The 27,690-nt window shown below is 48.0% G+C and overlaps 1 protein-coding gene across 1 annotated transcript in view; it reads left to right on the top strand.

The window, feature by feature from the left end:
• Positions 1–27,690, top strand: part of LOC111155672 (DS cell adhesion molecule) — a 766,750-nt gene that overhangs the window by 519 nt on the left and 738,541 nt on the right. The window contains exon 2 of the mRNA XM_022515961.1: positions 4–173. Within this exon, the coding sequence (XP_022371669.1) occupies positions 4–173 (170 nt within the window). The remainder of the gene's footprint in view (positions 1–3; positions 174–27,690) is intronic.

Genomic DNA, 27,690 nt, shown 5'->3' with positions numbered 1-27,690 from the left:
CAGCAGCGGCGGCGGCGGCGGCGGCGGGCGGGCGGCGGCCCCCGGGCAGGTGGCGAGCGAGCGGAGCCGGGCGGAGCGCGGGGGGCGAGGCCGGCGCGTCGCTCGCGGGAGGCCGGGGAGCAGCAGGGGCATGTGGATACTGGCTCTCTCCTTGTTCCAGAGCTTCGCGAATGGTGAGCCTTTCGGTTTGTGGTGAATTTCATGGCTTGTATGGACCGGAGTGTGGGGGCATTGGATGCATGGGTGAAGTCTTTCCCTTCTGCTCCCCCCATCTGGGCTTAAATTGTCATGCGTTTCTTTCTTTCTTCCTTTTTTTTTTTAATATTATTTTTATTTCTTTGGGGAGGAGAGGAGGCAATGTAGAGAGGCCGGGAGGGAAAAATTGCTCTGTAATCATTTAAAGGAGCTTACCTAGCAAAGTGACGGCTCGGAGCTAACTCCAGTACTAGACAGCTACCTCATTCAGAATAAACCAGGTTTGGCGAGAGGAGGAGAGACCGGGGAGATCGCCGCTTGCTTTGACACATGACAACCTCAAAGGGACATGACATTCCGAGTGTGGGCAGGTGGAGGGTCAATTAAGAACACTTGCTTTCGCATTCAGAGCTTTTTGAGCTTATGAAAGATGGGCTTTAAATCTGCTACAATTCATCCGTGGCAGCAACGAAGCCTTTAAGAAAGCTCCGTCCTTCCCCCTCCTCCCCTCTCCCCAGCCTTCTGGGGTACTACAGATTCCTCCCAGTCATTTATGTAAAAATATGCACTCATAAGCATGACATCATCTGAGATGTTGACAAATTTTTAAAAGCACCTGTACAGTTGTACAGATGACATCAGTGACTATCGTAAATAGCATTCCTTTCCTTGCGCCTGCCAGTATTGCATTTTGAAATGCTTTCTTCCTGGGGATTTGGAAAGCTATCGCTCTTGCCTGAGTCAGACCCAATTAGTAAGTGTGATTGCACCTTAGGTCGCCTGTCACGGCGTACATATGAACTCACATGTATGAATGGCTTCTTCTCATTTGGGAACTGGGGGAAATTGTCATCATTTGGCATTGCCTGGCTACAGCCTAAATTCCCATTTCAAATTTTGGAGCACCAATCTGCATGAAATGTATGACTTGCTGGCAGTTAAAATTAAACCATTAAGCAGAATCCCCTACCCAGGAGACAGAGAGAGAGAGAGGGAGAGAGGGAGAGCGCGTGTGGGGGTGGGGGTGGGAGGGAGGAAATCTCGCCCTGGTGAGAAAATGCCAGAAGCCAAGGGGAGGCTCTGAGATTTTCTTGGAAGATGCACAGGGAAGCTCTGAGTTTTAGCTGCATAGGGGTGCGTTTTCTTTGCCTATCTAGACAGCATCCTCAGAATCATCGCACTGACAGGCCAAAGGAAACGCATAAACTTTGTAAAATTAAAAAAAAAAATGATGACTAAGAAAAGGTGGAGCTGAAAGGAGGCGCTCCTGAAATTAACAGGCAATGATGCTTTGCTCTCTAATATAACCTAAAGGGAAGTGTTCAGAACTTTCATTTGGAGGTTTCCCAGCAGGAGAGATTCGCAACAAGTTCTGACATGACCCCATCTTTCCCAGAGGGCACTCTACCTCTTCCGCAGCCTCCTGGGAATTTACCTTGGGGGAGAGATCTGCCGTAGCTAATGTGTGGTGATGCACCAGGAAGGTTGGCCCTTTATGCTGCTCTGCTAATGTGAGCTCGGAGAAGATGAAAAAATCACATCCATCTCTCCCGTGCCTCCAAGCCTTGATGGCCTGTCTCACCTGTCAGGGCGTATGTCTCTGGACTCCTTGGAAAGGCCGGGATCACAGGAGGAAATGAAATCTCCATCCTGTTGGGAAGTCCGTGTTTCAGGATGATGGAATCAATTCCCCTTTTATAGTTTCATGGTTAGAGGTGACAAAAATAGTATTGGAGAATTTCTGGTACTGTCTCTGATCCAGGATGCTGTAAGTGTGTGTGACTTTTAAAAAAATAATAATTTTCATACTCAAAGAATCATAAGAGAATCAGAGAGTGAGAAATTGTGTAAAACCTCAAATATTCTACATGGAAAATATATGCAAAGAATATGTCTGTGCATGTGTATGAGTATATTATCTCCTTTTTTTCCCTTGAGCATCATCTTCTTGCACCTTTTTCAAGACCTTGAAAGTTGATTGATAAGCGCTATTATTCGGACTGCAATGAACACAGGTAGATGTTACAGTATAAGCTGATATGCAAATGCATATTTTACATGGCTGTGTTATGTGGCCTGATGCTATCTTACAGAAGGCTATGGAACTCTTTTATATAAAAATGGCCCTCTCTTTATATGACCAAGCATTAAAAAAAAAAAAAAATTAAAAAAAGAAAGGCCCGACCGTAGAGCTCTGGGCTCTTTCATTTGGGGGGGGGGGGGGGGGGAATTAGCTTTAAAGAGTTTCTCAATGAATGATGTTCAATGCCTGCCGTGCAAAGGATCATAAAATATATGGTCATGTGAAAATAGACCAAGGGTCCAATTTGGAATGCTGTCTGTTCATAGGACCACATTTCAAAAATGCGAAATCAGATGGTTCTTACCTATCTGAATGAGACTTGGGGGAAAAAAAATATTTCAACAACTGTCGTAGTTTGGTCTACCTTAATTTTGAAAAATTCCCGAATGTGTGTGATAAAAGATCTATGAGTTCTAATACCTAAGCTGATGACCGCTAGGCCTCAAACATCAAAAATGTCTGACATGATTTAAAAAAAATCTATTTGTAACAGATTAGGCAGTTTGATATCTGGGGGTGCTAACAAAATAATAACCCCACTGGGGCAGCTGCGTTTTCATAGTGGGCAAGAGCATTTTTTCCCACTGATGTAATGGAATGTACATTTAGTTCTTAATAAAAGCATGGTTGCTGGACAGGCTACAGACAGGGTTTTGGGTGACAAATAGAAGTGAGAAGGCCGTCCCTTCATGGGTTAAACCCTTGAATGAATTACCTCACCTGATCAGGTCCTGTCATGATGTTTAAAGCAGTCAACGGGTTCTGCAGTGTTCTGGAAATATTCACGGGAGACCTTCAGTTACAGTGCAAGGAATCGGGGTCTATGAATGTGGAGACACATATCCACACACGTCCCTGGATGGCTCTTCTGGACAGGATCAGGCTGCATTGTGTTTAAGCACAATTTCTCCTGGTTTTAACCCCACTGAGCACATTCAAGTCTAAGATTCTGTTAAAAGCATAGACAGGCCTCTGGATAAGCAGAATGAGGAACAGTAAGCATATTTATTACATCGAATACATTTTTTTGACAGTATCTTTGCATCTCTATGTACACATGTGTCCCTGACCTCTTCTCCTGAGCCATGGGATCTTGACCTTTGCTGCTTTGCTGTTTTCATGAAGCTCGTGGGGATTAGAGAAGGTGGGAGGTGGGAGGGAGACAGGTGTTCCTCAGAGTGGAGGTGGGGTGTCAGCCCCTTTCAGGCCTCACCAGTTCATCTCGGCAGGGTGTCCCATACTGCAAACTGGATGTTTTATTTAAATTTAGGAGTAGACCTTGGTGAGTACAAATGCACCTTGAGGGCTTTTAAAATGACTTATTTTATTCCTGTAAATACACACAAGTGAACGGGATCATTAGGTGAATAATTTCAGGGCCTCCTGCCCTCCTCTCCCTCCTGTGTTTTTATTAAGCAGATTCCAATTCTATCTCAACATTTCAGAGCTCACCTGAAATTTCTAGCTCTCTTAAGCTGTGTGCCCCTGCCAGATGCCCTCTGTAGGAAAACAAAATGCCACGCAGACCTTTAATAAATGCCAAGAAGAACTCTACTTCTTGACTCCCTCCTGTAGGATCCTTGGCGTGACCACTGTTCAGTGCTGCCTCGGGGAATCAGGGACCCGCTGGGCAGAATGGGGACAATACACAGCGTGCTGGTGGGGAAACAATTTTGACCCCCACAAATTGCCAATCTAAATGCCTAATTCCTGGACCTCCATGTAGCTCTCCAAGTGTTTTATCAAGGATGTGTCTGGGATGAGATGCGATGACGATTTCCTGAAGGGACTCATGCAATGTGTGTTGAAACTCGGTCTAAAATTTTGGGCTAAGAGAGAGAAGAAGAAGAAGAAGAGAGAGAGATGGAGAAGGTTGTTTTATAAGGAAAAACCTATGAACACTGCAGGAGGCTAGATATTTATGTCTGAAAAATTAAAGGTTGGATTTCTCAGTGGCTGCATTTGCAAAATCGATGGCATCCAAGTTTCACAAAATTAGCTGAATTTTCGGGGTGAGATTTGAATGTGCCTCATCAGTAATTGACAGGCGGGCGGAACGAGACACTGAGGCTTGGCGGAGGCAGGGCATTGAGTAGCATTTCCTTGGTTTCCTTGGTTTGTCCGGGGGTCGGGTGCCCCGGCAGAGCTAGCAGGGCCAGGGCCTTCTCCAGAACAGCCGCGTCGGGGCATTTTCCCCACTGCCGGGTGGCACACTGGCCCTTGGAGGCCGGCTCCGTCGCCGGCCTGGGAGACGGAGAGGTGGTGCTACCTGCATGTCAATTGTGTCCCTGCCATAGGACACTAGTGGGCGGCAAACCTCGCCAGACTGGTGCAGCCAGCCTTCTTCAGCAGAGCAGGCGAGCCCCCGCCTCCGGGAAGCGCGGCTGTGTTGTGCGCGGCGATCGGAGGCTCTCCTCCCCGCGACCGCTCCAGTCTCAGGGCCCAGACTCCGCGGTGGCTCCGAGCACGGGTCCGGGAGCGGCGCGAAGGCCGTGGGCAGGCAGGCAGCGGCCGGCCGTCTTTGTTTCCAATTTTACGAAGGAGGACCCGGCTCGCAGCACTGTTTTGAGACCCAGAAGGTGCGCAGAAAGGAAGGTGCATTTGCATAGCCCCTTCCAAACTGGCGGGGGAGCCCGGCCCAGGCGCGTGTGCGTCTCCTCTTGGAGGTGGCAGCTCCAGGAGCAGCCCCGCGCCTGATTGGCTGACCTTCCAATGTCATTCCAAGAGGCGCTGCTGGCTTCTCCTCCTGCTGATGGTGACAGGGGTAATGCTGCCGCTCCCGCGCCTCTGCAGTCCGTCTGTCTCCCTGCCACGCAGGGCTCTGGGGCCAGGGGTCCCCTCCCCGCTCCCCCAGGCAGATTGGGCAGCACCTGTTCCCCTGGGCCGGTGTTAACGCTTCCCCTCCGGGAGAACTGGGCGCAGAAATCCCCATCTTCTACGTCCCTCCCCCCCATATTTGTGTTCTTGTTAATGTTTCGAAAATAGGAGAAAATTCGAAGTTGCCTTTCCCTCCCTGAATTTCTGGGTTAACATAAGACAGTGGGAATGGAAGATTCCAGCAGCCCGACTTGTACTCAGTTCTGGAGCATGACTTCTGCAGGCGACACTCTCCACCAGGGGGGCCGGAGGGAAGTACCGTGGGGCAGACAGATGACTGCTTCGTGGCTCAGAGGTTAGCTAGCTTCCTGTCAGGACGCTGGGCAGGGCTGGATTCAGAGACCTGCTCCCCCAGATTAGGTCCCCGCATTATGCTCTGTCATGGAACCTTGGCCATTGTTTTGGCAGTGTCTGGAGCAGTCCATCACTGTTCATTTCTTTGGCGCTTTTTGACTCCTGGCTGTCCCCTCTCTAGAAGGGAAGGTCCACCGTTTAGACCCACTGTGCAGACTGCATGCATGGAGTAAGGGGAGAGGGATGTTGGCTGACCGAGTGAACGAAGGGACAGATGACGGACAGGCCCCTCCTTCCTTCCCCCACTCCGCTCCTCTCTCCCACCCCTACCTCCCCTGTCCCTGAGACCATGGTGAGGAAGGAACCTAAGCGACTGTTAGATTCCTTGTCTCCTGCCATGTCGTTCTGACTCACGGACTTGATGGCTGTACAAGCGTTTATTTGCTAGAAATGCTTCTGGGGCATTTTCCTCTCTTTCCCCAAATGGATTCACATTTGGAATAAGCGCTGGAACTCCACACTGGGCCATTATGGTGGTACAGTCGCTTTGTGTGCTCTTCCTGATGTGGATTGGGTCAAATGTCACAGAAAGTAAGTCCACAAGCACACCAACCCCCGTGTTCTCAAGTATGTGCTAAGCACAGGACTCAGAAATCCTATACAATCACCGCCCTGCCGCGTTCCGAAAACCAGTCAGAAACATGAAATTGACACAGAGGTTTCCCTGGGGATTCTTGGAAATTCATTTCTTCACCAAAGAGCCACCCGGGACATCAAAACAAAGCTCAGTTTCTTAGGTCTTAATTGTCTTTAAAAAAAAAAAAAATCGCATTACTATTTTTTTTCTTAAGTATCCCATTGATTTATGAGTTTCTCAGCGTTATCTCTTTCTTTCTCATTTTGCAACAAAGTGGAACCAAATGTAAAAGTTGGTTCCTTCATCAAAGTACCATGAAAGGAATGTGTTTTATTCATCATTGAAATTTCAACTTTTGTTTCAATACAAAAATCAGATTAGGTGTCAAAATTTATAATATTTACTATCTTTTGATATTTGATGATCTGTATTTCTGTGTTGATTTTCAATAATTACGGTATTTTTAAAAAAGTCACTCGGCTGGGTGAATTTTTGGTCTCGATCCCCGTGGAATGTGTAAATATATGCTCTAGTTTAGCAGCGAGGGGAGGAACAGAGTTGACAAGATATTTGTTGAAAGTAGAGGAAGGAAGGCTCTCCTGCTCAGACAGACAGAGTGACAGACATTAATAAATCTTACCCGCATCCCTATTAAAGTTATTTTTACACAGACAACAGTGAGTAAGATTTAAGAGTGAGCAAGCAGTGCTATTTATAGAACGCCGTTTTTAAATGCAGCGGTTGAGACAGTGAAAGAAGGAATGGAAAAACGCGAGAGATCACCTCCATAACGAATGCCGGCTTCCCCTAACTCCCTGGCACCATACAGAACTTTTGGAGGAGACAAAAAAAGGCATACCAACCCTTGCTGAGGTCCTGAGAAATCGCTGGGGACACTGCAGAATGTTCTAGAAACACTCCCTGAGTTGAAGTCTGTGTCTGACTTGGAGGTGGGGTAGGGAGCCGGTGTATGTATTGTTTGGAAATTGGGCCTGGGTAGGTCTGGGGAGGGTGTGGAGCATGCTGCGTGGCCACAGAGCCTCGCTGGGCAGCACCCATCGCTGCTCTGGGAGGTCAGCCACAGACAGTGGGAGGGTCGAGGCCGCCCGCACATTTGCAGCAGAGCAAGTACTGAGAGAGGGGTTCAGACTTAGGCTCTTGTAAGATCACAGTCTCCTCCATGTTAATCGGTTACTAAATTCTGGAGATTTAACTTGTTCCACCCGCTCTTCTAGACGGGCAGGCCAGATGGGCGGGCCAAGTCACCACAGGCTGCTTGATTGACGTAAATGCTACCGGACAAAGGAAAGAGAACACACCTGCTCTTAACAATGAACTAGTTTCCCTTCCTAGCTAGCACTGCATCTGTTCCTTGTAACACTTTGGTTTTACTAGTCTCAAGTGGGCCTTATTTTCTACTAAGAGTAGGACTCTTGAATTTGTATGGAATCGAATGAATTGTATGCTGGTGTACGGGTTGGAGATCTGAACAAAAGCCATGTCCTGACCTACCCCTGAGCACGGACGCTGTGAAAAGCATTTGCCTTTCGTCTTGTGAGGATGCATCTGTAAAATGGGCCATTTTGTGGCCAGCCTCTCCAGACTGGGATGCACACATTTGCTGAGGAGGTGGAAGGCGTTGTGAACTATTTAATTACCAAGTTTGATTGACGTGAGCCTTGCCTCTTTTTTTTTTTTAATTTTATTTATTTATTTGTCAGAAAGAAAGAGAGAGCGCACAAATAGAGGGAGAAGTAGGCTTCCCATTGAGCAGGGAGCCCGATGCAGGGCTCGACCCCAGGACCCCGGGATCATGACCTGAGCTGAAGGCAGATGTTTAAACGACTGAGCCACCCAGGTGTCCCGAACCTTACCTCTTCTAATATTGAAATGAGAAACCAGGAAATAGTTTTAAGCTTCATTTTACACAGAATTTAAACAATTCTTATCTGCTGTGCACAAACACACTGGAAGTTTAGGGTTCTTTTTTCTAGGCACCTGAACTCTCAAATTACTGGACATTTCTGTAAAACCTACAGCGGTGATAACACTCTCTGAAGATCCCGATGACCTCAGGATCCCCAGGGGCCCTCCACACCCTCAGGGACCTCCGTGAGGATCACGTCCAGCTGGGACTGGAACCCCCAGCAGGCAGGATGCTTGCCGAGGTGACCTGTGTCACACACTGAGGAGCTGGGCTGTGTGAAATGGCCGATGGCAGTGGAGACCCTCACCATCCACACCTTCTCCTAACAGTGAGCAAAGCATGGACGTTCCTTGCGAAACCCCTGCTTCCTCACTCACTGATGGACCTTCAGGGCAATGGCAAGATTTCTGTGATTATGTCCTAGGACAGAAACAAAGTAGGAAGATAATTAGAACCACTGCAGTCCTGTGTGTTTTTAAATGTTATCCCCCGTCCCATTTTTTTTCTACATAAAGGACCTGAGTTATGCTGTGGAAACTTTTGAGTAAACATATTTTCTCATTAGAGAGACCCGAGATTCATCTCTTCTCTCCACTGTGGCCTGATTTGATCTTGGGTTCCCATAGGACCCCAGAAACCCCAAATCCCAGTCTGCTTAATTACACTGTTTATTTCTTAATATTGGCTTGTGGAGCATTTTTAATAACCGATTTGTAGCTGCCCAGGGAAGAAAGAAAGATGCTTTGTAATATTACATGTGAGACTTCGGGGTGAGCTGAAGACCCCTGACTGCAACATGAGCAACTTGACACAGGGGGCAGGGGTCCCTGGGTAATTTTCCACTTATCCTGTAGCTGGTCATTGCAGTTCCTGCAGAGGGTGGTCGCTGGCCACTCTGGCCATTGAACAAGAAATGCATAGCAAATGTGAAATACTCCCTAAGGGAAAGAATTATTCTTTCATAAATTATTCAAGTTGGTGAAACCCAGGTTAGCAGTTCCTATCAGGTACCTTGACATGAGCATGGAAAGCAAGTGGGATGGTTAGTTACCCGACACGTGCGTGCATGTTAGGACTCCCCCAGATCAACACCTACTACATCTTTCGTGGCTACTGTTTTACATCGACCTGATGGATATTTACGTAGAAAGCTGGGAAGAAAAAGTCTGACCTACACGTGACGTTGGTATTTGTCTTGGGCAATTACTTTGATCCGTGGTTCATTCGTGTCTTGTGGCGTCTCACGTCACCAGCCCCGACCACCCCCCTCTTATTATTTATGGTCCCAAGAGACCTCTCCTTCTCCCTTTTGCCCCATCACTGATGATGGGGGTGGGAGAAAACGCTGTGGGCTTTGGTGGTGCCAGTTGCTTGGAGGCAGTGGGAGTAGGGATTATGGGAAGACCAAAGATATGGAGAAAGGGGCTGCACCAGCCCCCATATCAGGATGACAGGAACAGACGAGGAGGAAGGAGAGGCCAGGCTGCCTCTAGGCATAGTCCGTTGACACCTTGGGCCCTGTTTTGGTGATGTGCCTCTTTCTGGATCTTCTCAGCTACAGATCAAGGCCGCTGGTTCTCAGTGCCATGTAGGCTGGGGCAGGGGAGAAGAAGCTAAGGAAATATTTTGGAGAGTCGGTCCCCTCATGAGTCTCACACTGGAGATTCCGAGGCTGGCACCGTTTTGGGAAAGGGCTATACTCGGAAAAAGTTCCTCAGGTCTCCTTCCACCGTGTACCTTTGCCATCTCCTTCCCTGCCTCCATAGGCCCCCAACTTTGTGCAGAAGACTGAGCTAAGAGTTGTATAGTTTCCCACCTCTGACCACCAGAAGGTCTGGTTTTGCACCTCTGAGGTCCGCATGGTTGAGGACACAGTCTTACTTTTCTGATCCTGCTGCCCCACAAACCACCTCTGGAAACACACACATTGGAAAGGAGCTTCCTGGCCCCTATTGGACATAGAGGGCCAGACACTGGCTAGAAAGCCAACCCAGTTTAGTTTCAGGGGGACTTCAGTTCCTGGTGAACTCTGTACTGAGTAGCGATTTACTGGCAGGATGAACATGTGTGGGGGTAGGGAGTCACTGACTCTCGATCATATGGGTTTGGGCAGGTTGGGGGAGTAAAAGCTGGAAACAGAGAAGACCCTTACTTAGTAGGGGGAGGTGTGACCCCATCAGGGGCACTCCTAATTTGGGTGCTGATAGTTTGGGAATCATTTGCATCTAAGCATACATATGTTTGCATGTCTGTGCGTGCCATTTTTTCTTACTAGAGTTTCTTGGGTGTTCTGGTTTATTGCCAGCACGTGCTTTGCTTTGGGGCCTGGTTCCCTTTTGTTTTATCACATTGACCCCTTCCTTGCCAGCTGCCGGAGTCCTAGCAGAGAAGCCCTTTGACACCTACATGTAGTGCCATGGCTCCAAGTAGGAAGCCGATAGCGCGGACCCGAGTGGGTGACATACATATAGAGCGCCCATCTATCTTGGGAGATGAGCGAGGGCAGATTGAGACAGGAGAGGAAAACGGATCTGTTGGCAGAGGGAGGTTTTGCTTTGGTCCCAACCCAGGAACATGACATACGCCTTCGTTCAAATATCGGTGCTCAAGCTCTTTCCAAAGTCAGATAAAACCGCTTGGGGATCTTTTGCTCTTTTGGGTTTCCTTGGTCTCTGCCTCCTTCTTTGAGGCGGATGACCTCAAACTGACTGTGTGTATCGTATGAAGCGCGCACCGTCATCCCACGTTGTCACAAAAAGAGAAAATGGTGGATCAGGACATACGTGCATTTTTAGACCTTGTCACATGTCTACTAAAATCGAGGACAATTACTAGTGGCAGAATAATCCTTTCAAAACACCGTGTCCTTGATTTCTGAACTAAAATAGACTTGAATATGTGCTGGAGAGAGGCCTAAATTCAGAGCCTTAAAAAATATCCTTTTGTGTCCTGAGATCTTATTTTAGATAATATTAAAAATAACTTTCCCTCCCAGGCATCTTAAACAAGTTTGATGTTATAATGCTTTGGCGATTTTATTGTGATTCACCGTAGAGATCGTCTTTCAGAGCGGCTGTTTTGATATTTAGCTTTAGAAGAAAACGGTATGAAAGGCATTGCAGGCTGAAGAAATGTGATTTCTGCTTACTCAGAACTCCAGGAATTAGGGGAGACCCCGTTTCTTTGCAACAATAGGCTCCTACTCCTACGTCCCTTTAAAAGGGGGGCATTGTGCTAGGAAGTCAGCCGCTCTGCCGAGGGAGTTCGCAGAAGAAGATCTCGTCGAAAATAGCTCCTAGTCCCTCTCTGATCTGGAGTTCTCAAAACCGCTGCAGTTTGTACAGACTGTTCTCTTTAAAATTTCGCTCCAGCGTAGGTCACTCTCTTTTGATCTCTCCCCCACGGGAAGGGCATAAATATTTCCATCATCAAGTTTAATGACCTGCAAGAGACGCACGAGTCATTGTAAGTAGTTAAACACTTTCTTTAGAAGAAACACAAATGAGAGCTTGTGTGACTCAAATTTATTATTAGAGTAAATCACCTTAACCCGTAGAAAATATTTATTACATGCCACAGTTAAGTGTGGAGTGTTTCCCCCTTCGGTTCCTGGCACCTGCCTCCCTCCGCAAGCGCGAGCATCTTCTGGGCCGGGGTGTCTAACGGCCCAGCTGCCCAGGGCCATGCGGGGAGTCCCCCCTGCAGTGGAGATGGGTTTGCTGGGAGTGGAGCGGCTTTCTGTCCTTGTCTCTTGTTATTCTTTTCACCTTCCTCTCTCTTTCCTTGGAAACTGGAGCAAATATCTGAACCTCCATGCACACAGGAGAGTATGGGAAGAGAGCCGTATGGCCCCAGGGTCCGAGGTCTCCTCCGGCTCCACTGATTCCCCGGGGCGGGGGCGGGGGCGGGGGAGGCGGGGTTCTTACGTGGGCAGGTGGAGGCACCTGTGGTGATCCATCAGCTGAAGTCTGGATGCAAGGGACAGGGTCCTTTCAGCCTGTGGGTGACCCCCTCGGGGGTGCCCATGGAAGTCTGGAGATCTTTGCGTCGGGGGAGGCTGGTGTTTAGATAATTGTCTGGAGGGTCCAGGCATTGGCATCCTGGGTTCTTGTGAGCTCTAAAAAGAGCCATGAGACAGAAAGGAAACTCTGGAGCTCATTATTTTTGGCAGATGGAAATAAAAGACTTCCCCTCCCCCACGCCCTCTTATGATCTGATCATTTTGGAAAAGGGTAGGATCTTGACAAATGGTGGTCTTCTGTGAATTTAGTGGTTCTAACCAAGGGCAATTTCACTGCACCTCCCCCCCCACAAGGTGACAATGGGCCCCATCTGGAGACATTTTCAGTTGTCACAGTTCTCGTAGAGGAGGGGTGCCGCTGGCTCTGGAGACCAGGGATATCGCCCACCGTCCCCCAATGTGCAGGACAGACACCCCTCCTCCCCAGTGATAAACAGTTATCTGGTCCAAGATGTCAGTCGTGCAGGGGTTGAGTGACCCTGAGTTAAATAGTGTGGGGCTCAGTTCCTACACAGGAATGTTAGGTTTGTGCTTTTCTGTGGGTGCTGCGGTGGCCCGGGAGAGACGGCAGAGGAAGATGCTCTGAATCTCAGCTGTAATTCCTGGGCTGTCAAACTCATCGCTGCTGATACTTGCCGTTGATTAAGCTGGATTTACTATCTGCTTCTAATTTTTTCACACAGAAAAGGAGGAAATCCAAACCCTATCCCCTTTCAGGCCAAGTCACTGAGAACAGGAGTGCCAAGGTGTTCCTCCAGCCCTCTTCCCCCCTTCAAGTGATTATGCTAATTAGTGTTTGATCAGATGATTAAATTATAATTCGATTAATCCTGTGTGCAAAGCGCTCGGAATGCATTTCTCTCGCCTGGTTACCCTGTGCCCGGAGCGCCCTGTTCTGCGGGCTGATGGAGGCCTGCTCTTCCTGAAGATGTGGATTTCTGTTTTCAAAGCCCTGCAGAGCCTTTGTTGCACGATACCAGGGACAGGGGATATTTCTGTAACCCATTCTCCCAGGCAGGGGCTGGGCTGCAGAAGCCTCTGGGAAACGTGGAAACCCTACTTACGAAGCATCAATTATTTGAAGACATAGGATGTGGAGAAACACTCGGAGGGCAGGGAGCGCCCCTGCCCGCCCGGAGAGGTCTGTGGGGCTCTCAAGGCCACCAGCCCCACCTTTGCCTCAGAAGGCACCTTCCCTGCTGCCTTCCTCCCAGTCTGAGGGGCACGTGAGCTGCCTGTGTGTACACTGGTCGTGGAGCCATGTTCTCTGTGTTTATTTCAAGTGTATATGTCCTGAAAACAGTGTTGTGTGCTTCCGTTTTTAATACGGCTTAAGGTGGTGGTGTTCATTACTGCCTGCTTTTCCATACCCGAACTTCCGTGTAGGTGACTTGGAGGTGTGCTGAAAGAAGGCTTGCGAAATGTCCTGTGATGGGAGGAACTTGAGATGTGTTGGAAACAGCGTGAACGGATTTCACCTCCGGACGAGAGGATGTCATGTGTCACTTTGTGGTTCCAGGAGCACAGCGGTGTGGGATCTTGCTTTACTTGTCCTTTTCTTCTCCCTTCACGTTTTCGTATTGCTGGTTGTCTGGTTACTAGAAACATCACTATTTAGGATATGCTTTTTTCTTTTTTTCTTCAAAATACCCGTGTTTGGATCTGGCTGGATATTGTGACATTTGCATTTAAGGACAGACCAGAAGATGATACCTGTGTCATCTGTCCCACGTACCTTGTCCTGAGAACTGCTGGGCCCAGAATTAATAACATAGGGTCTAAACACCTACTTAGATTTTCTCATCTCCCCTATTCTGGGAAGTGTGCACTATCATTTCCAAAGGATTTTATTTATTTATTTAATTAGAGAGCACAAGTGGGGTGAGGGGCAGAGGAAGAGGGAGAATCTCAAGCAGACACCCCCCCACCCCCAACTCCAATGAGTGTGGAGCCCAATGCAGGGCTCCATCTCAGTCATGACCCTGAGGTCACCTCACTCATGACCCTGAGGTCATGACCTGAGCCGAAATCAGGAGGTGGACTCTTAACCTACCGAGCCACCCGGGGGCCTCGTGTGCCGAATCATTTGTAAGAGATTACAAGCTCTTGATTTTCTTTGAAGAATAGAATTCTACTTGTAATTCTTCCCATTAAAAAAAAAAAAAAAAAGAAAGGAAGAGTTTCCTCGCATCTGAGGCGTGCAGGCACTTGGCTTACTGTCTTACGCACATTTGTCGTGTTGGTAATAAGAGTGATGACGATGTCGGTGGCAATCATGGGTGTTGCTTATTGCTGAGATACGAGGTATGACTTGGAGAGTTTACGGTAGGGCCTGTAATGCGCGAAGCTGGGAGGTAGTCATTCTTACCTCCGTTACCACCGTCAGGTGGGGTTGGATGGTGTGCGGCGGTGCACAGCTGTCAAATGGCAGACCAGGGCCTGGGCGCAGGTCTGGGTGCAGACCCACGCGCTGTTCGGCGTCTGTGCCTCCTCAGGCGTCCGGTGGGAAAGCGCCTCCAGCGTCAGTTTCGCAGAATAAGAGACCAGGGTTTGCGGATGTTGGACGAGGGCTGTGGTCAGATGGAGCCTGTCTTTCCGGGTCCCTGTTATCTCCGCATTGTGAGCAGCTCCTGATCCTCCCGACAAAACCCCATTTACTCGTTCAACTTTTTTTTTTAAACTTTGAAAATGATGATGTTAAATTTACTTTAAAAGTTGTGCCATAAAAAGTTGTCTTGAGAGAGTGGAATATCATCTCTGAAGAAAGTGTAGGAATGGGGACAATTCATTTGCTTTTCCTTGTCAGCCGTGGCTTACGCACTTGCACTGAGGTAGGTGGGTAAGGGACAGGTTAATTAACTTCCACTTTGTGGCAGAGCTATTACGTGGCATCCCGTCCTGCTGTCGGTGAGCTTAAGAGTGACATTTATATTCCGTTCATGTTTCGTGGTGGGACCTTCCCCAGCCCCCAGATTTAAATTGTGGACCTGCTTTTTATTTATTTATTTATTTTTTAAGATTTTATGCATTTATTTGAATGAAAGAGAGAGCACAAGTAGGCAGAGAGGCAGGCAGAGAGAGAGGAGGAAGCAGGCTCCCCGCTGAGCAGAGAGCCCGATGCGGGGCTTGATCCCAGGACCCTGAGATCATGACCTGAGCCGAAGGCAGAGGCTTTAACCCACTGAGCCACCCAGGCGCCCCCTGTGTACCTGCTTTTAAGTACATCAGATTTCATTTGTCCTGAATAGACCGTCCGTTCTCACAGGTCAGAATGTTGGACTGAAACTAGTTTTTGAAGCTGGTCATTGAAGACTAGTAACCAGGTGTGGGTTTAGCCTCAACTGGGCTGTTAAGAAAGAAAGATACAGATTAGTTTTGTGCCCATAGGTCTGAATCTTATCAGTGCAGCTGAATTATTTCACTGGTTTGTCCGTGGGGCAAGTATCCCAAAGAGCTGAGAAAACACAAGCTAGACATTCACACTCACAGCAAGTGAGGATAGTGGATGGGTGTGCATGTGTGTGAACACACCTGCCATGCCGTGGCAATGGTCTTCCTGTTCGATGTTTACATGACATTCAAACAGAACTTGTAGGAAGATCCAGGGCCTAGATATGAAGAAAATAGCCAGCCCCATCAGTGCTCAAAGCTTGAATGACCCAAGCGTCCCTTAGATGGGGGAGCTGTTTATTGACTGGGTGGCATCTTGGGGTCACTGCTTGGGTTCATTGGTGGGAGGTGCTAATGGAGTCAAGGCCGGGATCCCCCAGCTGGACTCCTGTCACAAAGTTTGCCTGCATTTCTGTCCACTCCGCCAACACAAATCACAGAAGACCCGACCACAGAGAGGTGAGAAGATATTGGGCATTTGCCTGTAGGGTCACTGTTGTGTGGCGTGCTGACCGCACCTATTTATAGTAATTGCTGATACTTCTGGAATGCTGAGCACGCAGCAGGGGCTACGCTAAGTGCTTCACTGTATCATCTCATTTAATTTTCAGTCAGGTCTTTGAGATACTTATTCGTGTTATCCTTGGAGGGAATCAAAGTGCATCACCTCTTAGAAAGGTCGAGAGACTTTCTGAACGTCATCCATCCAGCTAGCGGTGAAGGCAAGATCAGAACCCGGGCAGTCTCATTCCAGAATGCCCGCGTTGACTCCCTGCCTCAGCTTGTCCATTAGGGAGCCCTGGATATCTGGGCTGGGTCCTGAGCACGCACACTGGTGGGAGTGGCGACACTTCTCTGGAGAGCTGGGAATACAGGGTATGCCAGAGGCTTGGGTTGGGCCAGATCATTTTCTTGGAGGAAGATGTTGAAAAAATGGGGCAGTGTGGGTCCAGTTTGGGACTTTCAAGGTTGGTTTGTCCCCATCACAACCTTTCTAGGGTCTCAGCTCTTTCCTGAACTAGGATGTTCAGTTGGCGAGGGACCGCCAAGCCCATGCTGCCTGGCCCATGCTGCCAAGTGCCGGTCATCACCGCGTCGCAGCCTGTGGCATGTGTCCCTTGCCTTCCCAGGTCTATCCTCATGGTGTTTGGGTTGAAAACTAAACCCTTCAGACTCCGGTAGACGGTGCCCGAAGTCTTCTCTGGTGCATCACCTGACAGCTGGTGCTGCTGCTTTCGCTCTAACAACGTTTCCTCTGGTCCCTTTCATCCCGGGGCTTGCGCCTACCCTGAGTTCCCCTTGTCTCACAGACTTTAGGAAACACCTGATGAGACCCAAGCCGACCACGATGCTGCCCCAGCAGAGCAGCTGAGACGGCCTGGAGAGACCCGCCCTGCCATTCTCGCAGGTCCGAGGTAGAGGCCGCACACCTTGAGTGGGCCCTTAGGTCAACCCTCAGTCCCGCGTGGGCGCCTGTAGCTTCCTGTTTCTGTGGGTAGGCGGTTTTCCACCTTCTCCTTCCTCTGCGAACCTCAAACTCCCCTTTGTTGTCTACTTGCAGTTGATGACCTCAGTTCTTTTCCTGAGAACCTAGAAGCAGCCAGGGAACTGCTTGGACTCCCCCCACACCACCCCCTGTTTATCACAGTGTCGTGTCTTGGTGTCTTGCCCAGGTGTGATCATTTCCCTTCACCCCAGGAGTGAGGGAGGGGCTCCGTTATGCAGATGATGGGGCCCTGACTCTGGACCCTGAACAGAGGAGGTGGACAGCCAGATTTTAGTCTTGGAGGCTCATGGCCCACGGGATGGAGACGTCCACCCAGAGCAAGGCCACGGTCAAGAACAGAGGGAGCCACAGAGGAGGCTTAGCGTTGTTGAGGGTGATAGCCCCTTGCTTCACACAGAGGATGTGGTTGGCTTGTCACCATAACTCTGCAGGCCCACGGGGTGGAAGGCATGGACCCTGGGCTCAAGGGTGAGCGGAGACTGTGCCTGGTCCTCCGACAAGGAGGCTGATGAGGCTGGGGGTCTGTGTCTGGGGGAGCAGAGCGAGAAAGGAGGACTAGGGACCTGGCTGTTTGTAGCCCTCGTGATTTTACCGGATGTGGAGGCAACACTGAACATGAGCGTTCATTTCAGGTTCAGCACCACAAACCCCATGTATGCTGCCCTCCGCCCCTGACCGTGGAGACACCTGCCTCGCCCCTCACAGGCTGAGGCCTCCATCCACGGGCAGAATTGCCCTGCCTCCTGTCCACTTAAGGGTCTGGCCTCATGTCTATGTTCCCGCTCTCAGGCATGTCCCGATTTCCCTGTCTTGCGGGTAACGCACCACACGACCTTCTCTTGCCCACCAGCACACCAACATGTGGACCGACATTACGAACACATAAAGGCACAAACATGTAGCACACACTAACACACAGAACACACTCCCCAACAAACCCGCCCTTCTCAGTGCTCCCCTCACCCACCTCCCTTCTCTGACACCATTTAGAGCAAAACTCCTCACAAGAGTGGCGCCCAGCGGCACTGCTCACGCAGTGAGGTGAGGGTTTGTGTCCAGGGTCGTCTGCCCGGCTCCACTGACACCGCTGGTCGGTGTCACCCCCATGTCCCTAGTCTTCATCTTGTAAGATCCCAGCCGCTTTCGACACAGGAGGTCCGGTCACTGTCCCTCCTGAAACACCTTCCCTGGGATCCTGGGTGGCATAATCTGTGGGCTTGTCTTCTGCCTCTCTGGCTTCTGCTTCCTGTCGTCTGTGCAGAGTCTCTTCTGCGGTCAGATGCGAAGGGATGCAGCACCCCAGGGCTCAGGCCACAGACCCCTCCCCTACTTACTCTTCCTGTAATTTAATTTAGGCTGAGGCACGAAATACTATGTGTATGCTGATGACCTCCACATTCGTGTCTCCATCCACGGCTTCCCCTCTGCGCCCCCACTCAGACCTTCAATCCTCTGCCGACTCCACATCTCCCCTTGGAAGCCCTGGAGGCATCTCACACTTGGACCTAACACAGAGTTTCTGGATTTTTCTCCCCACATCTGCTCCTGTCCCAGGTCTTTGTCGTCCTCGGTGAGAGTTGCTGTTCATGCCCTGCTCAGGATAGAGCCTTGGCGCCACCCTTGATGGCCCCTTTCCTTCCCGACTCAAGGACACCACCAGCAGGTCCCAGGGACTCGACTTTCAGAATATGACCGTGTCCTCCACTTCCACATCCAGTTCAGGCTGCTGTCCTCTGTGGCGAGGCTCGGCAGTAACTGGCCAATGGGTCTGTCCTCGTACGCTCCCACCTTGCAGCTGGATTTCCATCCAGTGTCCACAGGGACCTGCTTAAATTGTAAATGTGACCGCAATACCTTTCTGTTAAAGCCAGTAGGGACGTCTCCCATCACCCGTAAAGTAAGCCCAGCATTCCTTCCTGTAACCCAAAGGGCATCCAGGACATGGCTCAGGCTGGACACCCCACGCCACCTCCTCTTCAGCCACGAGGGACTTCTGGGTGTTTCTCCAACAGGCTGTACTTGTCCATGCTCAGTGACTCGGCTTCCCACTCCCTGCCCCTTTGTCCTGGGATGACCTACTCTTGAACTTTCCACTGTCTGCTTTTCCACTTAATTCCGTCCTCTGCCCGCATGCCATCTCCTAAGAGAGGCCTCTACGATCTGAAGTAGAGTGGCCTTCTTTGCCTCACTCTGTGTTTCCTCCAAGCAGGTATGGGTGCTTGCGATAATGTGGTGATTTGTCTGTTACCTGTTTCCTCTCACCGGGGAAGCAGGGGCCTTGCCTGGGTCTTGGGCCCCAGGAGAGCTCCTGAACCCTGCAGGTGCCCAGCAAGTGTTTGCTGACTGACTGACTGAGTCAATGAATGTTCTTTACAGGGCTCTAACTCTAAGGGGCTTGATAGTGCTCTCTTTAATTCTATCCTATTTTTCCCCTGATGGGGTGACAGCATCTCTGCAGACCAGGAGCTTCTCCCTGTGGAAGATTTGGACATGCATACTGATAGGAAGGTCAGCAAGCATCACACCCTACGATTTTCAACTCTGACCCATTCTCGGAGGCAGAACAATAAAAAAAACCTTAATTTAAAAAAAATCATGTCACCACCAGACTGAGGATGGTACAAGAAAGAAGACCACTTCGGTAGGTTTTCCGTGGGTCATGGCAAAATCCCAGGGAAGAGAGGATAACTCCCGACTGTGGAAAAGGCTGGATGCGGTAATGACCGCCATGTTGGACACACGGAGAAGGTTCTGCAGTGTTTGTGGAGGCAGAAACAACTTCTGATCTGACTGTTTAAAAAGCGCTTTGGGGAGAAGGAGGTTTCAAGACTTGGCTTTTAAGAAGGCGCATATTTTCACTGGACAAGGTGGGCCGGGAAGAGATGGCAGGTGCAAGGGGAGGAAAGCAGAAAAGTTCTGGATGGAGAAGGGCAGTAGCTCCATTCAGCTTTTGTGCAATGTTGGAGGAGCAGATGCATCTAAAATGGGACAGGATGGGGTGCCCAGGTGCCTCAGCTGGTTAAGCATCTGCTCAAGTCATGATCCCAGGGTCCTGGGATCGAGTCCTGCATCAGGCTCCCTGCTCAGTGGGGCGTCTGCTTCTCCCTCTGACATTTCCCCTCTTCTGCTCTCTCTTTCTCTGTGAAATAAATACGTAAAAATAAAATCTTTAAAAAAAATAAAATGGGACAGGGAGCAGAACATGGAGAATTGGGATTCAAATTAAATTTGTATCTAAGGCTTTTTTTTTTTTTAAGATTTTATTTATTTGACAGACAGAGATCACAATTAGGCAGAGGCAGGCAGAGAGAGAGGAAGGGAAGCAGGCTCACTGCTGAGCAGAGAGCCCGATGCGGGGCTCCATCCCAGGACCCTGGGACCATGACCTGAGCCAAAGGCAGAGGCTTTAACCCACTGAGCCACCCAGGCGCCCCTATCTAAGGCTTTTGTGTTAAAATCATAGTCTATGTCATATGACTGATCGGTGCCATGTTTTGGCTGAGGTGCCCAGGTGGGCAGAGCTGGTAACCCTGATGGAAGTGTGGCCAAGCAGCCTGTGTTGGCTGCCCAGGAAGGGGACAGTCAGGCACTGGGATGGTGGTGGGGGGCTGGGTGCTGACAGAGAGGGAGGAGGGCTGAACAGGAAAATCGGTAGTGAGAATCTGAATGTGGCCGCTGGTGAAGTGGGATCTAGATTATCCCCGTGGACCATCTCACTATGTGGAGTTGCTGGCAAACTAAAGGCATGAATGACGAGTAAGTTTGTAGCCTTGTACAATCATTGCTGCCCAGATTCCTTCCCTTGAATATTTTTTTAAATTTTCTTTTAGTGGGGGTACTATATGGAATTTGCCTGCCTGAGAGCTATATGTCATTGGTGGGGTTTTATAGTGCCCAATGAGAGGCATTGCATGATTTGGTTACAACCTGAGAGAACCTGGAAATTGGACAGTAGTTGGTACAGGTCAAGGGCTCACCCCGAGAGAGGAACTAATACACTCGAACCAGTGAAAGACCCACAATCTTCATTTCATTTAGTTCTCCTATTTCTCCTGAAAGTAAAGCATTTGAAAATTTAACATTGACCATGAGTCTGGGTTGCAATGCCACCGTCTGTTAGTTGTTGAGAACTGGATACATTTTGGTTCCCTTTCTTGTGAACCTGTTTGGATTCTGTAGTCACCGGAAAAGGCAGGGTCAAGTGGAGACGATCTCCATGTTTCTGTTGTGTAACCTAACTAGATTAACCTTAAGAGGCACCAGATCAGAACATTGGCAGCCAAACATCCATTTTCTCCTATTTGTATACTGTGCGCCACAGAAATCTATGGTAGGGTTAAAAAATTGTAAGTTAAAAATTTTATTCCATGTTGTGAGTTTTTTGAAATCTCTCCACTCTTAAGTCAAATTTAGATCCAGCAGAATTCAACTTAGTATAACTTCAACCTCAAAATAATTTATGGCTCGGTTCATAATCCACATTTGTGGTCTCATTTCTTGTGTGACTTACCGGGTCTCTTTTTTGGTTTATCTCTTTTGTCAACTATTTTCCTTTCTTCCTTTCTCTCCTTGCCTTCCACACGTGTTCACACTTCCTCACACATGCTCTGTGTGTCCTTAGATTAAGCAGTATTTCTTTTTTTTTTTAAAGATAGATTTATTTATTTATTTATTTATTTGACAGAGATCACAAGTAGGCAGAGAGGCAGGCAGGGTGGGGAGGAAGCAGGCTTCCTGATGAGCAGAGAGCCTGATGCAGGGCTCGATCCCAGGATCCTGGGATCATGACCTGAGCCAAAGGCAGAGGCTTAACCCACTGAGCCACCCAGGTGCCCCATTAAGCAGTATTTCTTACAATGCATTTATTAAAAACTCCTTTGCTTTTGTATTTACTGATAAAGAGTTGCGCTTTCAGCACTGAAAATAGAAAAACTCAGTTTAAAAAAATTTATTTTATTTTTTCAGTGTTCAAGAGTCATTGTTTATGCACCACACACAGTGCTCCATGCAATACGTGCCCTCCTTAATACCCACCACTAGGCTCACCCAGCCCCCAAACCCCCTCCCCTCCAAAACCCTCAGTTTGTTTCTCAGAGTCCACAGTCTCTCATGCTTTGTCTCCCCCTCCGATTTCCCCCAACTCCCTTCTCCTCTCCATCTCCCCATGTCCTCCATGTTATTCCTTATGCTCCATAAGTAAGTGAAACCATATGATCATGGACTCTCTCTGCTTGACTTATTTCACTCAGCATAATCTCCTCCAGCCCCATCCATGTTGATACAAAAGTTGGGTATTCATCCTTTCTGACGGAGGCATAATTCTCCATAGTGTATATGGACCACATCTTCCTTATCCATTAAGGACGAATGGATAAGGGCATCTTGGCTCTTCCCACAGTTTGGTGACTGTGGCCATTGCTGCTATGTACATTGGGGTACAGATGGCCCTTCTTTTCACTCCATCTGTGTCTTTGGGGTAAATATCCAGTAGTCAATTGCAGGGTCATAGGGAAGCTCTATTTTTAGTTTCTTAAGGAATCTCCACACTGTTTTCCAAAGTGGCTGCTGAAAATCATACGTATATATGATTTATGCTACAGATTGTGATGAGCTGTGATTATCTCAAGGGACTGAATGTTACTAATGTTACTAATATTTGATCATGAAACCAACATAAACTCACCAATGGGTTTTCTTAGGAAGAGATTTCTTATGTAACCAGAAAATATGTGCTGTGCATATCTTATGCCCACTGGGAGTATGGAATAAGAGAAGAAAAATAGAAAAAAGATTTCTTCCCTTAGAGAACTGGCCATTTTGTTGGGAAATCATGATACATAAATAAGGAAACAAGATCTTTTTAAAATGAAGGTATCAGGTGCCTGCATGGCTCAGTTGGTTGAGCGACTGTCTTCGGCTCAGGTAATGATCCCAGATTTTAGGATCGAGTCCCACATTGGGCTCCCAGCTCCTTGGGGAGTCTGCTTCTCCCTCTGACTTTCTCCTCTCTCATGCTCTTTCTCACTCATTCTCTCTCAAATAAATAAATAAAATCTTTAAAAAAATGAAGGTATCATAAACTGATAAGAAAATTACCTGGGTAATGTAGTTTAGTTAGATTTAAAAATGAGTTGTTGATGGTTCTGAAAAGGAATGCCTTTAATACATTTAATAAAAAGGAGGGAGCTTGCTTTGTGTGGTGAAGTCAGGGAAGGCTTCATGGAGGAAGAGCAGCATTAGCAGAATCCCATGGGACATGGATCAGGGCTGGACAGCAATTTGAGGATGGGGGGCATTGGCAGCAATGGTGTATGTGTGTGTGTGTGTGTGTGTGTGTGTGTGTGTGTGTGTGGCATGTGTGTGTGTGCAGCTTGGATGCTTGGAAGTTGGGGTGAGCATTATAAATCTGGAGACTGATTCATGGTTCTGCGGGAGGCGGAGGAGCAGACTTCAGGCTTCCATGAGAAGATCTGAAAGACTCTGAGCATAAGGCCGTGTGGGGGACCCCAAGTTCCTCACTGTAGTGAGCCATTTAGAAATGGTCCGAAGCGTGTGTGCCCGACTCAGACTTGTGGCCAACAGCTGTGGTTTGAAGGTAGCAATGACTGCAGCTACTTCCAAAATCCCAGAATGGGCACTAAGTTTTTACATCATGGACAGGAGAGGGTTTTCGTTTAAGGCAGGAAAAGATGAATGGGAAGAAATAAAATAAGGAAAACGCAGGGAATTCCCCATTACTCACAAACGAAGAGCTTTACAAAAGGTAAAATTTACGACCTCTCTGCGTGCTAACACAAGCCATGTTTTATGATCCTATAATTATCTAAAATATCTTGTCTTGCTGTCTGCACACACGGAGGGGTTGACACTATAGATAGAATGAGTCAAGGCAAAGTCTGTGCTAAGATTATTTGCCCAGAAGAGGATCTTTACCACTCTATGAGGTGTGTTAGGGGAAAAAAAAAGAAGTTTAATTATTCATCAAAGTTATAACCTAGTCAAATTTAGTCTTATTTGAGACCTTCCCCTTAACCTTTTAGGATGTAAATTGGATTTGTATGTTAGTTCTCTGACCCTGTTTCACGATGGGTCTTAGCTTCCCTATCAGCACATGGGAATGTCTGAGGGGCTTGCTATCGTTTTCCTTTAATGAGACACCCTTCCTAAAGAGAGACTTACATTTTTAACTTCCTATTTCCCCCTCCTTAAAGAGAGTGATTCTGTTTTTTAAATTGCTACTGTGGAGACTCATGGAATGGTGTCTTTGCAAGACTGTTCTTGTGGCACATGGGAGGGGCGGAGTTTGGGGAGACTTGTGGGGGACAGGGAGCTGGGTGTGCGTAGGGGTCCCGGGCTGAGGGGCGAGCCCTGGAGGGAGGTGGAACGATGATGCTGACAACACTCTGGCTTCTAGGATGGGAAGAATAAAAAATTGCAGCTTGGCAGAATCAAAACATGGGGACGTTTTAAGAAATTAGAGTCAACATGTTTGCCACGTTGGGGAGAAGATATTTCCCGGATTATTGATAGTGGAGTTTAAAGTCATTTGCTAAATGGAAGACAAATAGAATAAAGTCGGTCATTCTACTTTGGAGAAGTTCTTGCTTTCGTGAAGCAATGGAAGTTACTTCGTACATCAAAACTGCGAGGTTCCTTCTTTTCTCCTGCCTCTGGACTTCAACTTGAAGGTAATGTTTTTTGTTTTTGGTTTTGGTTTTGGTTTTGGTTTTTTTCTCACTATACACATGTGACTCTCACCTCTTACCCAGGTGCTTTTTTACCCTGATGGTCCCCTGCAGAAAGCCTCCATTCATAGATCCCCACGGGCACTCTCTTTCTCCACAAATGTCCACCTTCCCACCTCATCACAGTCCTGAGAGTGTCACCCTACTTCTCGAGTGAGGCGTGAATGCCTCAGAGTCCTTAGAGCCCTGGACAGTGAGACACAGAAGGGACTCTGGCAGCCACCCCTCCAGCTTCTGTTTGAGAGGCTAGAGGGGAGGAGACCGAAGATGGAGTGGACTGCTCTCCTAAGACACCTTAGGGTTTGGACAGAGCTAGGGTCCAGCCAGCTGACCTGCCTCCTGGTTGCAGGTAGTTTTCATCATGCTGAATGCACGAAGGGGATGGATAGGAGAAGCAACTGGGAAGTCACATGTAGGTCGAAGCAGATCTGTACATAGGCACTCTGTCCTGGCTGCTTAGTCCATGATGCTCTCCTGGGGCGACTGAGACGGCTTCTTTGTACCAGAAATTCATCACGGTTAGTCATTATGTGGCATCAGCTCTGTGTTCCTACATGCATGGCTTAATGAAAACTAAATTTGGCTATGGTGAGAAACACGTCCACGGCCACTTTGTGTTTGGTCCTTGCGTTTTTCTCCCAGGACTGCCTGTCTTTTGTGAAGGTCCAGAAAGAGGTTCTAGTGTTGGGGACAGTCCCCCTCTTGTCTGGGAGGAATGAACACGGGGACAGAAGGCACCCGTCCCTGGGCTCAGGCCAGTACAACGTTGTGGCTCAAGGCGATCTGTGTTCAGTTATGATACAATGTTAAATTAGCTGAAAGAGAATTTTTCTGGTTACTTGAGTTCGCCTTTTGGACTCCATTAATTATTCACTGATTAAATCATTTACATTAACTCTTTAGTCGTCTGAAAATAATCAGCCTTTAGGCAGCTTACTGTTCTCTTATTCGTCCCTCAGGCTTTTATGGACAAGTACCCTTGGGCCGTGGAAAAGAATCCCACACATAGGAAGGTACTCAGTGTCGAATGAATGGGTAAAAGCAAAAATGGGCCACGTACAGCTTATGAGATCCCACATTCTGATTTCTTTTCCTACTTCAGTGAGAAATAGCACAGATGCCCTTCAGATCTAAGTGTTATTTTAAATCTTGAAGAAGCCCTTTCTTATAAAATAATTGGTCATTTTAAAGTAACAATGTCTCATTGCAAAAAAACAAAAAAACAAAACAAAACAAAAAAACAAAACCAAAAACATCTGTTTTCTTTTTCATACATCCATTTCTTGTTTCCAAGGAGTTTCCGTTGTTACATAAATTTGGTGTCGTCTTAGGGATGATCATAGCTCCTCAAAATGAAGTTTTGGGATAAAGAATGTTTCCAAGGCCATGCCATCCTCAGCCCATCTGGGTGGAGAACTGGAAAGGCAGGTAGGAAGTCGGGGCTCTCCAAACGTTGAGTCACCGACCAAGAGTCAGTTGGCTCTTCCAAGAGCAAATCATTCTGCTCCTGCGTGAGCCCAGAGCGAGATGTGGGCTGTGGCTCTGTTGTTTTGTTAACAGAAGAGCTGCGTGTGGCCCCAGGAGGTCAGTGTGTGCACGGGTCCGTGGGGACAGCCCTCTGCCTCTCTTCCGACCTGGGGCCTGGGGAGATTTCGTCACCGGGAGGTTTGTGAAGTGATGATGTGCTTGGCATTCCAGTCCTCTCACCTTCTTCCCTCTCCTATAAATGATGACAAATTGCCTGGCTGTAAATTTGAAAGTCCCTAAATGGCATTTTTGTCAAAGCCTTTAGAACAAAATGCTTACTCAGAGAGATTTTTAAGTATTGGGAGCCGGGGTGGCTGGGAGCAGGCCTAATTATTATGCATCATGACACAATGCATTATGCATCACCCTTGCTTTTCTGCTTTTTAAACACTTGTTATGGATGATGAAACTAATTTAAATGGACAAACAGGGCACTCTCCTGCACATTACTCCTGTGATGTCATCTTCTTCTGGGGGGGTTTTGTCACTGCTTCCCACGGAAGCCCCTCAGACATGCACATTTTAATAAGACACTTTAATAATTAGCTTAGAGATAATTGTCAGTCAAGGGAAAATAACCTTTTATCAAAGGTGCCTTGAAAGTGGCGTGTTCAGAGAAGAAACAAGTGCTCTCATTTGCACTTACGCTTGCTTCCTTTTCCCTCCTGGCATTTCTACGGAATAAAATGCTACAAAAGGGAAGGACTGAGAAGGAAGGAAGAGTGTGGGTGTGCAAGGGGAAGGGAGCTGTCACATTGTTAAGACAAATGGGGCTTGGAGAATCCTAATTAAACCTCAAATTGCTTAGAAACGGGTAGTATGTATTCCTAATTGTTAGCACCAGGAAAAAAAAAATCTAATTTACTGCATATCTTTAAATAAGGGTAACCCATTCTTCTGCCGTGCGAGATTTCAAGGCTTCCCGGTTGCACAGGTGATGGGAATGACTTTGAAGGCTGTGGAATCCGCCTCTGGTGCTCAGCATCTGACGTCATAGACACACTGGAAAGGGAGCAGAGCTGGAAAGCATGTGTAGATTTTGATTCTGAATTTTCTTTTGGAAACATTCTGCTTGTATCCTGGAAGAATTTTATTGTGTTCGAGCCCTCGGTGATGTTATTTGAGTATGAGTATTGGAAAAAGAAAATAAATATGGGTCCCTATTCTCGAGATTCAAGGTGTATGGTCTCAGGAAAATAGGTTTGTTTTTAGGACAACCCTCTTATGCTGCTTTAAAAATCACAAAATGTGGTCCCCTGGGCTAGGACTTTGGTTCCTGTGGAGGTGCTGATGGTCTCCGATGCAGAGGGTAACCACATTCCCTCTTGTCACCCACCGCTTGATGTGGGTCGTCAGCCCCTCCCTTTCCATTAGGGAGGCTGGAAGGCTTGTAGCTTTGCAGAATTTTGACTTCATCCTCACATAGTCAGGGGCAGAGCTAAGTACAAACCACTACCTTTTTTTTTTTTTTTTAAGCCTTTGCCCAA

This window comes from Enhydra lutris, unplaced genomic scaffold (assembly GCF_002288905.1).
Source record: "Enhydra lutris kenyoni isolate GAN:26980312 unplaced genomic scaffold, ASM228890v2 scaffoldscaffold43, whole genome shotgun sequence".
NCBI lineage: Eukaryota > Metazoa > Chordata > Mammalia > Carnivora > Mustelidae > Enhydra > Enhydra lutris.
Note: the sequence above shows the minus strand (reverse complement) of the source record. Positions and strands in the feature narration are given on the sequence as shown.